Below are 16,052 nucleotides of genomic sequence, written 5' to 3'. Positions count from 1 at the left end.
GGGAACATGTATACACCTGTGGCAGAGCCATGTCAATGCATGGCAAAGCCAATACAATATTGTAAAGTAATTAGCATCCAAAAAATAACTAATTAATTAATTTTTTTCAAAAGAAAACTAAAAAGTTACATAAAGTTAAAAAGTTGTATAAAGCTCTTTCTCAGTTTTAAGATTTTTTCCACCTTTAACTTCTTAAACACATTGGATATTTATTACATAAAATAAAGAAATACTCAACTTTTTAATGTGATAAGATATGAAATTATTTTATGCTAATAAAATTAATTTTCTAATAGTATGTCAAGTTGGTATTTATAGTAATAGTTCATGGTGTTTAAAAAAAGAAAAAATTCCGTGAGTGACTTCCTTCATGGTCCAGTGATTAAGACTCTGGGCTTCCAAGGTAGGGGGCACAGGCTCGATCCTTAGTCAGGAAACTGAGATCCTACATGCCATGCAGCACAGCCAAATAAATTATGAGTTAAATTAAAAAAAGAAAAAGACTCCATGAGTCCAGTGAGTGTCCCTAACTTTCAGGTGACGCACTGTTTCACTCGGTAGGAAAATTAGTGAGGTGGTTCGTTTTCCAGCACGTAGTATTTTGTCTCATAAGCTCCGTTGAGGGTTAAGGCCCCAGAGGTGGGCTTCTCTGGAATCAGAGTGCTGGGACCAGGCAGACTCTGGCGAAGGCAGTAGTGCTCCCCTGCTGAAGTGTAAGCTCACTGCCTCTCAAACCACTCCTTTGAGCGGCATGCTAGTGTAATGGGTTGGGTCATGTTCAGTGGGCTGGGAGTTGGCGCAGGGAGCGTAAGGAACAACCTAACATGAGCTTCTGCTGAAAAACTTTAAAGGTTAGCACCTTCCTTTCCCAGTAATAAAAGTCCTCTGAGATCTCCACAGAGGCATACGCTGAGAGTATCATTTTAACTCAATCCTATTATTCCCTACCCGATCTGACGAGACAAACATAAAACCCTAGTACCACCTGGATTTTTTAAAACCTTTTCCACACTGCAGTGAAAGTGGAATTGTTTCCCACCAGACTCTGAGCTCTCATTAGGGTGGTTATATCTCAGAAACCCCTGGAATCTGTGCTTTAATTTTGTACGGTCTCAGAGTTCATTTTTCCTTGGGAGATTAATTTCATCCCTTTCTGGAACTAAGCCCCTGGTAATCATGTATTCTTAATTCTCTAGAAATGGGAAGAATTTGATGAAAACTATGCCTCTCTTGAAAAGGACCTGGAAATTCTTATGTCTACGTTGCCCTCTGTGAGTTTGGTAGAAGAGACGGAGGAAAGATTAGTGGAAAGGATTTCATATTACCAGGTATTTTGCTTCCACTTAAGCCATCAAAGTCATGGTCTGAAGCACTTTGTGTTTTTATTGTGTTTTGACTAAAGTACTTGATTTTGAAGTGAATGATTTGAATTGAAATAAAATGTTCTTCAAACAACTCACAGGGAGACGTATTTGGGAGAACTGCAGATTTGCTTGTGGGCGTCTCTTCGTAACCATGTGCCTGACGTGGGGTTGGGACCTTGGTTTGAGTCCTGACTCTCTCTCATTAAGCACTTTGTCAGTTTTCTGTCCCTAAGGTTCAGTGTCTTTATCTATAGAATGTAGGTAATCAAGCTTGTTCTACCTGTCTCTGGAGGTGGATGTCAGCAGGTGTGGACATGAGCTAAAGTATGAGAAGAACTTTGCAAACTATGGGCCTCTGAACATATTTTTAGTCTTATGACAAGTGAAGCCCTGATTGGACAAAGCCTGTGAGGAAAACAACAATCTGTTACCTGCCACCAGCATTATAAAGAGACTTCAGACTTGAAATTTTTTCTTGTGTAATGTTTGGTATTGTTATGATCGAAGTCTCTGTGTCTCAGATTTCAACGCCATAGAAAAGATACAACCTTAGCATGGTTTTTGAGTGGCACTGAGAATGTGACCTACAAGATTAGAACAGGTTCTAAATATTTTTGACAGAAACTTGAAATGCTTAGTTTTTACTTTAGAATGTTTGTGGTCAGAATCTGGTTGTGTGGTTAGTTGTGTGTGTGTGCTATCAAATATCCACTTTAAAACTTCAAAAGCAGGTTTGTTGCCTAACCAGACTGGATGAAAAATAAAAACGTGAATTACTTGGCAGGGTACCACCATTCCTTGGAGGCACTTAGGCTCCTACAAGGAGCATTTTCCAGAGGCTGGAACGCTGTGGTTATGCTCTCTAGGTGTCTTGAAAGTTTCAGTTGATCTCTTCACCATCTTCACATATTGAGCCAAACTCAAACATAAATCTGAGTCTTCCGGGACAAGAAGCTACTCTTTAATTCTTTGTTAGCCTAGGGGTGCAGAAGGTGCCATCTAAACAGCTGAGAGAATGCAGTGGAAAATATAGCTTTAAAACCTCGTGGGATTAAGAAACAGTTCACATTAGCCAACCTGATAGAAGCCTGATTATTTCTCCAAGAGTAGCTGTATACCTTAAACCAGTGGTGCCCAACATTTTTGGCACCAAAGACCAGTTTCATGGAAGACAGTTTTTCCACAGACTGGGTGAGGAGATGGTTTCAAGATGATTCAAGCGCATTATATTTATTGTGCACTTTATTTCTATTATTACGTCAGCTCCACCTCAGATCCTCAGCCTTTACATACAGGAGGTTAGGGACCCTTGCCTTAAACTATAACCTGTGTTTCTGTTAAGCTTGAAATATTTTTAAAAATGATATAATTGTTCTAAGACTTTCAGATACATCTGCCAGGCTAAAAGAAGACAGATTATCTAGTGAAGCCCGTGTCACTGACAGTGGTCCTAAGGTTGTTATCAGTCTTCTGTGTCATGGGGAAGTTTGGATATATCTTGACTGGGGGACATCTATGCGCTGGGAATATAGGGTCAGTCAGTTGTGTGACCTCTGGAGTTAAACAGGCCGTGTTCAATGCTGGTTGTCACCTCATGGGCCAAGTGACTAGTGCAGCCTGACTCTCGGGGACAAAATGAGGACATTAAAACTTCTCAGAGATGCTCTAAAGATGAAATGTCTTGCACTGAAGGCTTAGAAAATTAGAACCATTAATTTTTTTAAACTAACATTAAACAGTTTATTCTAGCCTGCAGACTCAAGCAGGAAGAGGGATTTGTAACTAGAGTGGTAGAAAGGGATTGGAGGTAGAATTTTCAATAATTTTTTAAAGGCTTAAGTTAATTGGAAAATGGCAAATGTTCTGTTTGACCATAATTTATTTTTTAAGATTAAATTTAAGTAACTATCAGGATATGTCATTAAGCTGAACCCAACTGTGGGAGATAATTGCCTTTAGAGAGTTCTCCTCAGGGGATCATTGTATTTGCAGTTTTGAAGAATTTCATTTTTCTTTTCATGAAATTGAATTAGCAGTGTAATGCTTTAATTTATTCTTCTGAAGTCCTCTTTTTTCCTGCTTCTTGAGTCCTTATATTCAGAAGAATCTCACAATGAACTTTTCCCCCTACTATTTGGGTCTAAAGAATAACCCCTACCTACCTAGCCCACAAGGTAAAATGCTTCCAGGGTCCCAGACAAGAGAACAGAAATAAGGGCAGCTGAGTGGATGGATATTTGAGGGCTGGTGGGGAGAGCAGTGGAGGAGAACCCAGGAGAACAGCCTCTTCTAAAGGAGCTTGTTATAATATAGATCTTCCTGTTTTCCCAGAGTCACAGGAAATCCTGATTTCTATGTAAAATTTCTTGATTATCAGAGTAATCCTTAGGTCACACAAACCCTCTGTGCAAGCTCGCTATGCCCTGAAGACTGTCACCATTTTAGTTTCTAGGTGAAAGAATTAAATGATCAGTTCTAAAATCTGTGAATTTTCATTTCCTACTGTATGTATAAGTCCATGCAGGAGAAATATACTAGACACTCTCGTCATGAAAGATAATAATCCATTAATTATGCTCAGGCAGACTGCAAGAGTCTTGAGGATTAGGAAAGTATTATTGTTTCTTTTTGTTGTTGTTGAAGTACAGTTGATTTACAATGTTGTGCCAATCTCTGCTGTACAGCAAAGTGTTACATACACATATATATTCTTTTTTAATATATACATATTTTTCCATTATGGTGTATCACAGGATATTGAATCTAGTTCCCTGTGCTCTACATTAGGAACCTTTTTTATACATTCTAAATATGATAGTTTGCATCTGCCAATCCCACACTCACAATCCATCTTTCTTTTTCCACTCTGTCCCCCTTGTCAACCACAGATCTGTTCTTTCTGTCTGTGAGTCTGTTTCTGTTTTGGACATAGGTTCATTTGTGCTATATTTTATATTCCACATATAAGTGATACATGGCATTTGTCTTCCTCTTTCCTTCGCTTAGTATGGTTATCTTTAGTTGCAGCCATGTTGCCGCAATTGGCATTATTTCACTCTTTTTTATGGCTGAGTAATATCCCATTGTATACGTGCACCACGTCTTCTTTATCCATTTGTCTGTCGATGGACATTTAGGTTGCTTCCATGTTTTGGCTATTGTGAACATTGCTACTATGAACATGGGGGAAACATATCTTCCCCCCATTATAGTTTTGTCCAGGGATATGCCCAGAAGTATAGTTTTGTCCAGGGATGATATGCCCAGAAGTGAAATTGCTGGATCATTCTATCTTGAGTTTTCTGAGGAACCTCCAAACTGTTTTCCATATTGACTGTGTGTTATTATTTCTTCAGTAGCGTCAACTGTAGGTTTTTCATGAGATATTTGTGAGTTGATTGGCTGATTTAATTTTCAGTAATTCAATCTATGACTTTATTTTTATTAGCAAATAAAAAGAAATATGGATGAGAAGCATGCCCGGCTTTACCAGACTCTGAATGAAGGTAAACAGCTGGTTGCATCCGTAAACTGTCCTGAACTAGAGGGCCAGATTGCAAAACTGGAAGAGCAGTGGTTGTCCCTAAACAAAAAAATTGATCATGAACTACACAGACTACAAACGCTTCTCAAGCATCTGCTCAGGTATGTTTTCTTAGGGATTGATTGGTGTCAGGTTTTGCTGTGGAATAAGACCTCAGAAGGGTTCTGCAGTCAGCCGCATTTCACATGTCATCCCCCTGTGATACAATTTTTGATCATCTAAGGCAACTGGGTCCCTGTTCCAGGCTAAATGAGATCTAGAGTCTCTGATGCTGGTTCATATGACTCAGGATAATGTGTAATCAGTTTTCTATGGAAACTAGGAGTTATGTTATAAAATTATATACATGTTACCTTGATGTCATCATGTTGCTCTTTCCTACACTCTTCCAAAATTTTTTTACATCTTAAAAATAATTTTAGCTAATGGAATAGTTTGGAAAAAGTCTTTGGAGTTCTTCAAAGAATTTTTTTTTTTTTTGCTTTAACAGCTGGAATCTTTTATAAAAAATTTTTTTGAAGTATACTTGAATTACAATGTTGCATTAACTTCTGGTATATAGCAAAGTGATTCAGTAATATATGTATGTGTTCTTTTTCATATTCTTTTCCATTATGCTTTACTATAGGATAATGAATATAGTTTCCTGTGCTATACAGTACGATCTTATTGTTTATCTATTTTTTATATATTAATAGTATTGTGTTTATGTTAATCTCAAATTCCTAATTTATCCTTCCCACTCTCCCCCCTTTGGTAATCATAGGGGATTTTGTGAATAAGTTCATTTTTATCGTATTTTAGAATCTTCATGTAAATGATTATTTTATGCTATTTGGCTTTCTCTGTCTGACTTATTTCACTCTTGAACCCCTTGGAGGTAGAAAACACAGAATGTTTAACCTGATTCTCTTCCCTGCCCCTTAGGGGGCTGTCCTAACCTAAAGAAGTTTAGACATTTACCAGAGGGATAGCATTTTGCTTGGATATTTTCATTCTATCAGATATATTGGCATCCAGTGAACAGCAGTTTGCTGTTATATAGCTTATAATAAATAATAACAGCTTATAATAAATGTTGGTTATATTTGTATTGTACACAAATCTATAGAGAACATTTGATGAATAAAAATAATCTCTTTCCTTAGCTGTGGGTTTATTTTGGTATAGCTATCATAAATTTTTAAAAGAATATTTTAGACTTTAAAATGCCTCTTTGTTCTTGATTAGTCATTATAGAATCATAGAAAATGACAGAAGCCTCAGATTTGGGGCCTGGAATGAAACAGAGTATATAATCCTTTAAAAAAAAATCATGATTTTATTTTTTGAATACCAGAGTTGGTCAACACAAGAAATCATACAGTGAAACAGAAGAAAATTTGTGGGTGTTGGATATTGTTTCTTATTTCCTTTCTCTCTCGCTTTGCTCCTGTTAGTTATAACAGAGATTCAGATCAGTTAACCAAGTGGTTGGAGTCTTCTCAGCAAACTCTGAACTATTGGAAAGAGCAGTCCCTCAATGTGTCTCAGGACCTGGACACAATCAGAAGCAACATAAACAATTTTTTTGTAAGTTGTAATAGAATATGCTTGAATAATTATTGGTTGACTGTAAATAGCAGGGGAAAATTATGACAGTTGACATGTTTCGTCTCTATAACCTTTATGTGTGGATAAGGAGTAAGACTTGGGCTAATAGCAGCTATATTCTTCAGACTTAGAACTATTTGTTTATATTGTTGATTTATATGTTTATAATACTGATAAGGTATATTTTTTAATTGGCCCTATAAAATATATATAAATTTAAAACTTACTCTGACATGGAACATGTTTCATAAGTACAGAGAATATCTCTCCCACTAACTCTATCCCAAAACCTCATAAGATAATCAATTCATAAATGTTAGTTAATAAATACATGGTTTTAAATTGTTCTTACAGAATTGATATTTCCACTAAAATGTTATTGTTCTTTTATTTTCAGGTCTTTTTTTTTTTTTAAGAAAGAGTAGTAACTTTTGTAATATAAATTATACTTCCAAGACCTGTTTGTCTTTTCTCTTAGTTTTTTCTCCACTTTTCATATTTTGTAGCTATCACTCATTTTGATGTTAAAATGAAAATATTTCTTAAATTTACTTGGAAAAAGCTTATAAGTACACAGGAATATTTTCAAATATTTTAGTTAAAAATTGGTTGCATTTAATTCACTCAGTATGAACTTTGTGCTGTGTTCCATAGTTTCTTTTTAAAGTTGAAATGATTTGGCTATTTTTAAAAACAATAATCCATTAGATTATAAGCCCCTCGAGGGGTAGGAATTTCATCTCTTTTGTTCCCCACCATATATCTAATGCCTAGAACAGTGCCTGACATTTAGGAAAAATGTGTGTGTGCATGCATGGATGAGTGCGTGTATATATATGTTCATATACATATAAATATTTACTATTTGAATTCAGTTATTTAGCTTTGAACTCTAACCAGTTATTCTGATTCTTAATTACTCCATACCATATTTATATAGTAAAAGTCTCTCTTTATTATTTATTTATTTAATTTTGGCTGTGCTGGGTCTTCGTCACTGCGCATGTGCTTTCTCTGGTTGTGGCAAGCAGGGGCTACTCTCTAGTTGAGGTGTGCAGGCTTCTCATTATGGCCGCTTCTCTTGTTGCAGAGCACAGGCTCTAGGGTGCATGGGCTCAGAAGGTGCAGCATGTGGAATCTTTCCAGACCAGGGATCGAACCCATGTCCCCTGCATTAGCAGGCAGACTCTGGACCATCAAGGAAGTCCTTAAATGTTTCTCAATTTTAAAACTGTTCGCTTTTAGGAGTTTTCAAAGGAAGTTGATGAAAAGTCCTCCTTGAAGACTGCAGTTCTAAGTACTGGGAACCAACTCCTTCACCTGAAGGAAGCTGATACGGCAACACTGAGAGCTTCTTTGGCACAATTTGAACAAAAATGGACAGTGCTCATAACTCAACTTCCAGACATTCAAGAAAAACTTCACCAGGTAAGTATTCAAAGACCCAGCATTTGAATTAGCATCCATTTGTTAACACACAACTCTTTTAAAATAATTTCTCTGACTCAATAATTTTCATTGACACCACCTTATTTTTCTCTGGCACCACTGAATATAGATCTTAATTACTGGACTCTCCTCCAGTGGGATCTTTCTTAAGAGAGAAATCAGGCTTAATTACTTTATTTCCCAGTTTATCTGCACCACTGTGTTAGTTTATGTGAAGGTCGTTGTCATTGTTTTGGGGTCACTTATTCTGAGCTTGAATGCTGGGTTTGTTTTCATGAGTAACCTGCGTAATTATGTGGCGTGACCTTTTATCAAACTAGATATCATCGTCAGTGATGCCCTGATTCATTTTGTTAACTGCAGGTAATTAAATGAAAATCATTTTGTTTTTGCAGCTTCAGATGGAGAAATTGCCGTCTCGTAAAGCAATCATGGAAATGATTGACTGGATGAACAATGTGGAACATCAAACTGAAGATGAAGACTCCGAGCATTCACTGAGTTCTGCATCTCAAGTTAAAAATCTTCTTCAGAAGTACAAGGTAATTATCTTAAAAAAGCCAGAAGCCATTTCATGAAATAAAGAAGGCAAGTCTGTCGGAAAAGAAATACTGAACAAAGAGACATGTAGAGTATAGTTTAGAAAGGCTGATTCTATCGGTGGGGAATAGGATGGTGGATGATTCTAAAGAGAGAAGTTAGTATACTTGCTCTTATCCTGCCCAGATTCTTTTGGTAGCTCCCATCACCACAGTACAGAATCTGAGATTTCAACTGGCCTCTCTTTTCCTCTCCAGCCTCATCTCTTCATTTTTCCATGTAAACCCTGAACTCTGCCTGAACCAAGTCCTTTGTGGTCCCTCCACTGCTCCTGGGGCTCTCCCACTCATGTTTTTGTATGTGCTGTACCTTCGGCCTGGGAATTCTAGTGTCCCACTTTTAGCCCTGGGAATCTTCTTAGTCATCCTTCCAGAGTCAGTTCAAGTGTCTCCTCATTTGGAAATCTGACTCTCCCAGCCAGATCAGTTTACTTTCCAGGATTAGGTGTCTGCATGGTGGCTATCAATAGTTCCTATCACCTGGTATTGTAATTATTGAGTTGGCCAAAAAGTTTGTTCCAGTTTTTCTATCACATCTTATGGAAAAACTGGAATGAACTTTTTGGCCAACCCAATGTTTCCTTACTTGCCCATCTCCCCACCTTGACTTCGCTTCTTGAGAGCAGGAGTTTCTCCTTTACCTTCCCAAAACAGCACACCTAGCACAATACCTGGCATCCAATAGGTATTAAGTAAATGTCCCTTGGATAAGAGAATGCATAAGAAAAAATTGATATCCTTCTACAAATAGACAGGAATGTGGACTTCTCTGTGATATTCAATTTCAAGTAGATTTAACTAACATTTAACAAGCCACATGCAAATACTTATTGAGTGCCAGCAAGGTGTTTGCCACTAGGAACACAGAGATGAATGAAGACTCTGGTCATTGCTTCCTAAGACCTCATAGGCTAATAGATCTAGCCTCTGGTCCAGTAAAGAACCTGCCTGCCAATGCAGGAGATGTGGGAGATGTGGGTTCAATCCCCGGGTCAGGAAGATCCCCTGGAGGAGGAAATGGCAACCCACTCCAATATTCTTGCCTGAAGAATCCCAATGACAGAGGAGCCTGGCAGGCTACAGTCCATAGGGCTGCAAAGAGTCAGACACAACTGAAGTGACTTAGGACAGGCAGAAAATGAATGGCTTAACCACAAACCAAGATATTAGTAAGGATTTTCTTTTTAACTCCTATCCCATCCTAACTTCAGTGAGTAGTAGAATCTGTAGAGGGACTATGTGTGTTTTTCTCACAGGCCCTAGCAACCTAGCACATAACTTGGTTTTCCCCCTAGATGTCTCCAAAGGAGGTGCTCAAACTTGCCAGGATAAACCCAACAAGTATTAGTCTTGAAAGAAACATGCTTGGCCCTAGGAGGGTTTGGAGGCTTCCGAGACAGTCCCCAGGGGAACAGAGAAGCTGCCTAAACTGGCACAGTTCCTTAAAGGTGTCCTGGGTTTTCTGAGAGTTTTAACTTCAGGCTTCCCACCTGGTCATTTCCATGAGCCTACAGAATGACTCTGAATTCCAATGTAGCTCTCAGGAAAACTCTTACAGGAACCCCCTTACAGGAACCCCTTGGCAGATATTTGGTCTTGATTTTGGTTCCTATGATTCTACTACCGTTCATGGTGCCATCTTTGATTTTTCAGTCTGTCTGAAAGCCATGAGTCTCTCTGTTCCAGAAACGTGTGATTCCCAATAAGGCTCTCCACTCAAAGCAGACACCTGGTGGGGTTGGGGAGGGGTAAGTCCGGACAGGCACCGCTGGATGACCCAGTGGCAGCCTGGGGTCCCCTACAGCACAACAAAGGGGAGGTCCAGTTCCTCTAACCTATTTCAGTTCGGGCGTTGGTGGTTTAATTTTGTTTTCTTTGTTTTAGGAGCTTAGAATGGAAATGGACTATAAACAATGGATAGTTGACTTTGTAAACCAGTCATTACTTCAGTTAAGCACCTGTGATGTAGAAAGTAAGCGCTATGAGAGAACAGAGTTTGCAGAGCACCTGGGAGAGATGAACCGCCAGTGGCAGCGGGTCCATGGAGCCCTGAATGGCAAGGTGAGCTCATGGTCATAGTTTGATGTATGATTTGGCCTTTGCAAAATTCCACTTTCTGAAAAATTTAAAAAGACATTTATGAGTCTTCCCTAGTGGTCCAGTGGTTACGAGTCCATGCTTCTACTGCAAGGAGTGCAGATCCAGTCCCTTGTCAGGGAATTAAAATCTTGCATGCTACACAGAGTGGCCAAAAATAAATAAATAAACTGAAAATAAATGAATAAATGGACATTTGTGTGGTTAACTTACAGTCAAACCTAATAATCATCTCAATTCTAGCCCCTTTTAAATCCAGAGCTTCAGCATTCTCCATTGGTGCATTTAAGAGTGGGAAACTGAATTAGGCAAGTAAAGAGGAGACATGTTATTTAGGAAGATGTCAGGTATTGCATGAGGCTACTAAATGGTCAGAGGTTTTGACATTTTCTTTGAAAGTAGATATTCAAAAGCAGCAAAGCTATTTCAGATTTAGAAGGACTATAAAAAGGAAGAAAAATGTATATGACTTATTGTTAGATTTTTATTCCATGACTAAAAAGACTAAGGAAACCTACTCTTGGGAAAATATTTAATATTATATATAATAGTGAAATTGGTTGATTTCTTTGTTGTGTACAAAATGCATACAAATAGATTTATACAATTAAGTTTAAGTACATGAATGAACAAAGAACATGAACAGATAATTTACAGAAGAGAAAATTATAATTAGCAAAGAAACATGGAAAGGTTACAGCTTTGACAACTGAAATAAACATTAATCACATTATACGCTTACTAAACTAGAACAAGATAAAGATAAAAGCCCAAAGCTTTCGCATGCATGCATTGCAGATAATGGCTTCAATACCTTTTTGGAAAGCCTTCAGAAAATTTCAAGAACCGTGATAATCATCTTACTTCTTAAAATGGCAATCCACTTCTTATACATTTATCTAAAGTAGATAGTCCTTTGAAAAGGAACAGATATGTGCACAGAGTGTTCAACATTACTTATTCTGGTGAAAAATGTAGACTGCTTGAATTTCCAACTTGAGAGAAATATTAATAATTAATCATATGGTGTCCATATGATGAGATATCGGGCAGCCTTTTAAGTGAATGCAAGTTATGCCACAGCAAGTGTCTGTGGCATATGAAAAGGAGTATTAAACTTCATATGTACTGTGATTGTAACCTCACAAACATTGTGAGCATTAGAAATGAGAAGAATCACAGACTGACTGAAAAACTACTGCTTTATTAAGTTGATGCATTGTTTGTGATATTCTTTATACTGACAGTTTTTAAGTGAGTCTAATAGAGAGAGTCTGGAAAAAAGAACATTTTCTTAAGCTTTGCCTATATCAATAGATGATGCAGTGAAAAAATATTGAGTGTTAGCAACATGAGTCTGTTTCCCAAAGATACTGTGGCACTCCAGAACAGCCAGTATTCTTTGCAGGTTAGTTTTCATTTCAAATGTCAGATTTTTTTAAAAAGGAGATTATAATTATTATTTCCTGGTTTACAGGAATCTTTATTCCAAAAATTATTGGGAAATCTTATGCAAAATGTTAGAAATATGAGAAGAAACAAAAGTATCCTCTTAAAAATATCATGACATTCACATTTTAAAGCACGTAGTTGAAAATAAGAAAATTTTATCTTCTTATTCATAACTGGTAGATACAACATTTAGAACAACTTTTGGAAAGTATCACTGAGAATGAAAACAAAATACAGATTCTGAACAACTGGATGGAGGCCCAAGAGGAGAGACTGAAAACTTTACAAAAACCTGAAAGTGTGATCTCGGTACAGAAGACGCTCCTGGATTGTCAGGTGAGAAGGTGCATAGCTCGGGCCGGTAGCTACCACTCCTCCCCCAGCGAGCAGCTCAAGCTGCTGCAGTTCTCAGGGTTCTCCTCCAACCCCCAGGTCCTTACTTTCTTATATAAAATGGAGACGTGTCCATGTGTTTTACAGAATTGCAAAATGCTATTTGCTTTTTTTTTTTTTTTTTTTTTGATGAGCAGAAAAAGGTATTTTCATGGTTATTGTGGTTCTTAGGAGATTTGAATGTTATTCTTAAGAAGACAATGTTGGGAGTTCCCTCACAGTCCAGTGGTTGGGTGGTTGGGATTTGGTGCTTTCTCTGCTGTGGCCTGGGTTGACTCCCTGGTAGGAGAACTGAGATCCCACAAGCCGCATGGTGTGGCCAAAATTAAAAAAAAAGAAAAAAGTTGCAAGGGAATTTTGATTTAGATGTTTTCTAATATTTGTGTTTTTATTAATTTATCTACTGTTTACAAAATTATTCTGTCTCCGTGATTTTTATTATTTCCTTCTGTTTCTTCAGAGGAAAATGGTTTTCTTTTGCCTACTGTGTAATGTGTTCTAAAAGGGGTGCTTTTCCCTTGGAGACCCTGTCTAAGTCCCATCTGGACTGGAGCGTGTTGGCTGTGCCCTTTTTTCATTCAGTCATCATTCTCCAGGGCACTCAGTCTTTACGGCCCCACACCCTTCCTCCCCACTGCCCTGATGGTGTCACTCCTCTTGGGAGCTGTCCCCAGGGTCCTCGGCTTCTGCACCGCCTACACGAAGACATGACCCTCCTCACTGTTGTGTGGAAAGTCAGCTCAGACCCGAATTCTACTTAGAAGGTTACAAAATGATACTCGACAGAATATGGGTGGCAATACCACCGTACGGCGGTGTTCATTTTCAGATGGTCTATCCTGTTTCCGACTACCCACTAGCCATTTCCCCTTTGTTGTTTGCCATTGTTCAGTCGCTGTGTCATCTCGGACTCTTTTGCGACCCCATTGATGGTAGCCTGCCAGGCTCCTCTGTCCATGAGATTTTCCAGTCAAGAATTCTGAAACAGGTTGCCATTTCCTCACATACAATTCTTGGCTGGAAACTCAGTCCTGCAGCACCCCCAGCAGGCTACCCTGGTTTCACTGGAGTTCTAAGTTATTCGTGCCTGGGATGTCATCACCATTTTCCAGATGAGAAAATGCAGGTTGGGGGTTTGATGACTTTATGCTTGGTCCAACAGCCAGTACAGGGCAGATATGGAATGGAGACTATATCTCCTAGACTCTTTCTCCCATTCCATGATGATAAGGGCTTGCTACCTAGACTCTTCTAAAGTCTAGAGCCACATAATAATGGAAATATTTGTAAAAATTCATCCTGTAATTGTGTAAATTCATAGTGTAAAATTTCATTGTAAAAATTGAGTGGCATATGATTAAAATTTCTTTTGTGTAATGTTATTATATATTCTAATGGCATTTTTACTTGAAAAGTGCAAACTCCTCTTACCCTTATTATTTTGTTGCACATATGAAACTAATTGCACATTAATTAATTAATTAATTATGTGCAATTAATTAATATTGCACATATGAAAACCTTTTCCCTCTGGCCTTTCCAGGATATAGAAAATCAACTTGCAATTAAATCCAAAGCACTGGATGAGTTGAGACAAAATTACCTGACTTTGGAGAGTGGGACAGTGCCATTGTTGGAAGACACAGCATCCAAAATTGATGAACTATTTCAAAAGAGAAACAATGTTATGAATCAGGTATTAGAATTCATTCAAAGTGTACCATTTCTTTTCAGATATCCTTCTTTTATCTTATTTGTTGTTTATTGGTAAATACTTGCTTTATACCAAAACCTGAAAAATTGCTGAGAAAAATACTAAAGTGAAGTACAGAAACATATTTTAAATCTCTTTTTTTTTTTTTTCCCCTTCACTGGATAATTAGAGGCAAAATCACCAAATTCCCACATCTTTGGCAAGCTTGAAGTTCACTTGGTTATCTTTGTTTTGTCTAATACACGAATACACTCAAAAGTGTCTCCAGCCTACCCCGCAAACCCTACAGAGCAGCTGGCATTGTCTGCTGGTCAGATATACAGGAACAGCCATGAAGAAGCAGCTCAGATTGCCCACTCTCAGGGAGATACCCCAGGGGTGGTGGGGTGTGGTTCTGTCCCATGTAGCCTCCATTAAGCTAGAAACATGGTCAGCACAGGAGAAGCTCCAGAGGTGGGGAGAAATGGCATGTGGTGAAGAGAAAGTGTGGAAGAGTGTGGACGGCATCTGCTGATTGTATCAAAGGCGTGTCAAAGTCTCATTTACCCCTTCCAGGAGAAGAGCGCCAAGAGAAAAAGGACAGTCATCCTCAGACTCTTCTCCTTTGACATCTCCCTACAATTGGAGGGAGAGACTGTAAACAGTAGCCTATTATAAGTGTGTCCTTGTTTCCCAGAGTCCTTATTGTGGATTATTTGTCATTTACTGAAATCTACTTTCCAGCATTTGTTTCGAGAGAGAATTGGGAGTAACCTGTATGAATGAAATCCATAGGTAACCTTCAGCCTCATTCCTCCCCCAGAACTCAGGCAGGAAAGTAGGGATGAGCTTAACATATCTTCTGTGAGTCATTTGTTAACATATCTTTTGCGAGGTGCTATGCTCACTGCCAAGGGTACAGTGATAAACAAGAAAATAAATGGTTCTTACCCTCAAAATGCTTCAGCCTACAGAAGGATAACTGTAATAAAAGGATGGAATAACAAGTGTTGACATGGAGGTGAAGACATTGAAACCTCCTACACTGCTGAGACTGTGTGTAGGTTTTTTCCACAAATGTATGCTTTCAGTTCTCTTGGGTATATACCTAAGAGTAGAATCAGTGGGTCAAATGGTAACTCTATATAGCATTTAACTTTCTGAGGGACTGGCAAATGTTTCCATAGAGGCTGCACACCTTTATGTTTTCATGTTTTCATTGCAATGTATGAGGGTTCCAATTTTTCCCTGGTCTCTCCAACATTAGTTTTTATCGAACTTTGAGGATAGCCCTTCTAGTGGCTGTGAAGTGGTATCTTGTGGTTTTGATTTATATTTCTCTAATGATTGTGAATGTTGTGTGTCTTTTCATATGCTTGTTGGTCATTTGTATATATTCTTTAGAGAGATGTCTATTCAATCCCTTGCCTATTTTTTACTTGGTTGTCTTTTTATTGTTGCGATATAAGTGTTCTTTACATAATACATAAAAATTTTTACACTTACACAATTCTCAGTTGTGTCAGGAATCATTTAAATGCTTCAAATTTCAACTTTTCATAATTACCAAAACACACTGAAGGATAAAATACAGCCACCATTGCATCTCCTCCCACTTTGCACTTGCTCATCATTTTGGCCAAGCATGTTCCCCTGTAATTTATACCTGCTCTGCAGGAGTAACCAGACTTAAGTGCCAGTTAACCCAGGGAACCCTTTACATTTATAATGCTTTTAGTTTGCAGAGCATTTTCACAAATACTACTTCTTTCTTTATGTTTTCTTTTATCTGTTCTGTGGATGAAAAAGCAGACTTAAGGATTAAATACCTTGCCCAAGTTCAGAAAGTTAACAGGGTGTCACTGAAA

The 16,052-nt window shown here is 38.1% G+C and overlaps 1 protein-coding gene across 1 annotated transcript in view; it reads left to right on the top strand.

Annotated features, from left to right (window-relative positions):
• SYNE2 (spectrin repeat containing nuclear envelope protein 2) overlaps positions 1–16,052 on the top strand; it is a 323,992-nt gene that overhangs the window by 242,419 nt on the left and 65,521 nt on the right. Inside the window, 8 exon segments of the mRNA XM_018054080.1 lie at positions 1,197–1,328; positions 4,813–5,009; positions 6,348–6,480; positions 7,747–7,929; positions 8,346–8,492; positions 10,434–10,610; positions 12,279–12,434; positions 14,035–14,187. Of these exon segments, the coding sequence (XP_017909569.1) occupies positions 1,197–1,328; positions 4,813–5,009; positions 6,348–6,480; positions 7,747–7,929; positions 8,346–8,492; positions 10,434–10,610; positions 12,279–12,434; positions 14,035–14,187 (1,278 nt within the window).

The sequence above is a fragment of the Capra hircus genome, chromosome 10, assembly GCF_001704415.2.
Source record: "Capra hircus breed San Clemente chromosome 10, ASM170441v1, whole genome shotgun sequence".
NCBI classification, from domain to species: Eukaryota; Metazoa; Chordata; class Mammalia; order Artiodactyla; family Bovidae; genus Capra; species Capra hircus.
Note: the sequence above shows the minus strand (reverse complement) of the source record. Positions and strands in the feature narration are given on the sequence as shown.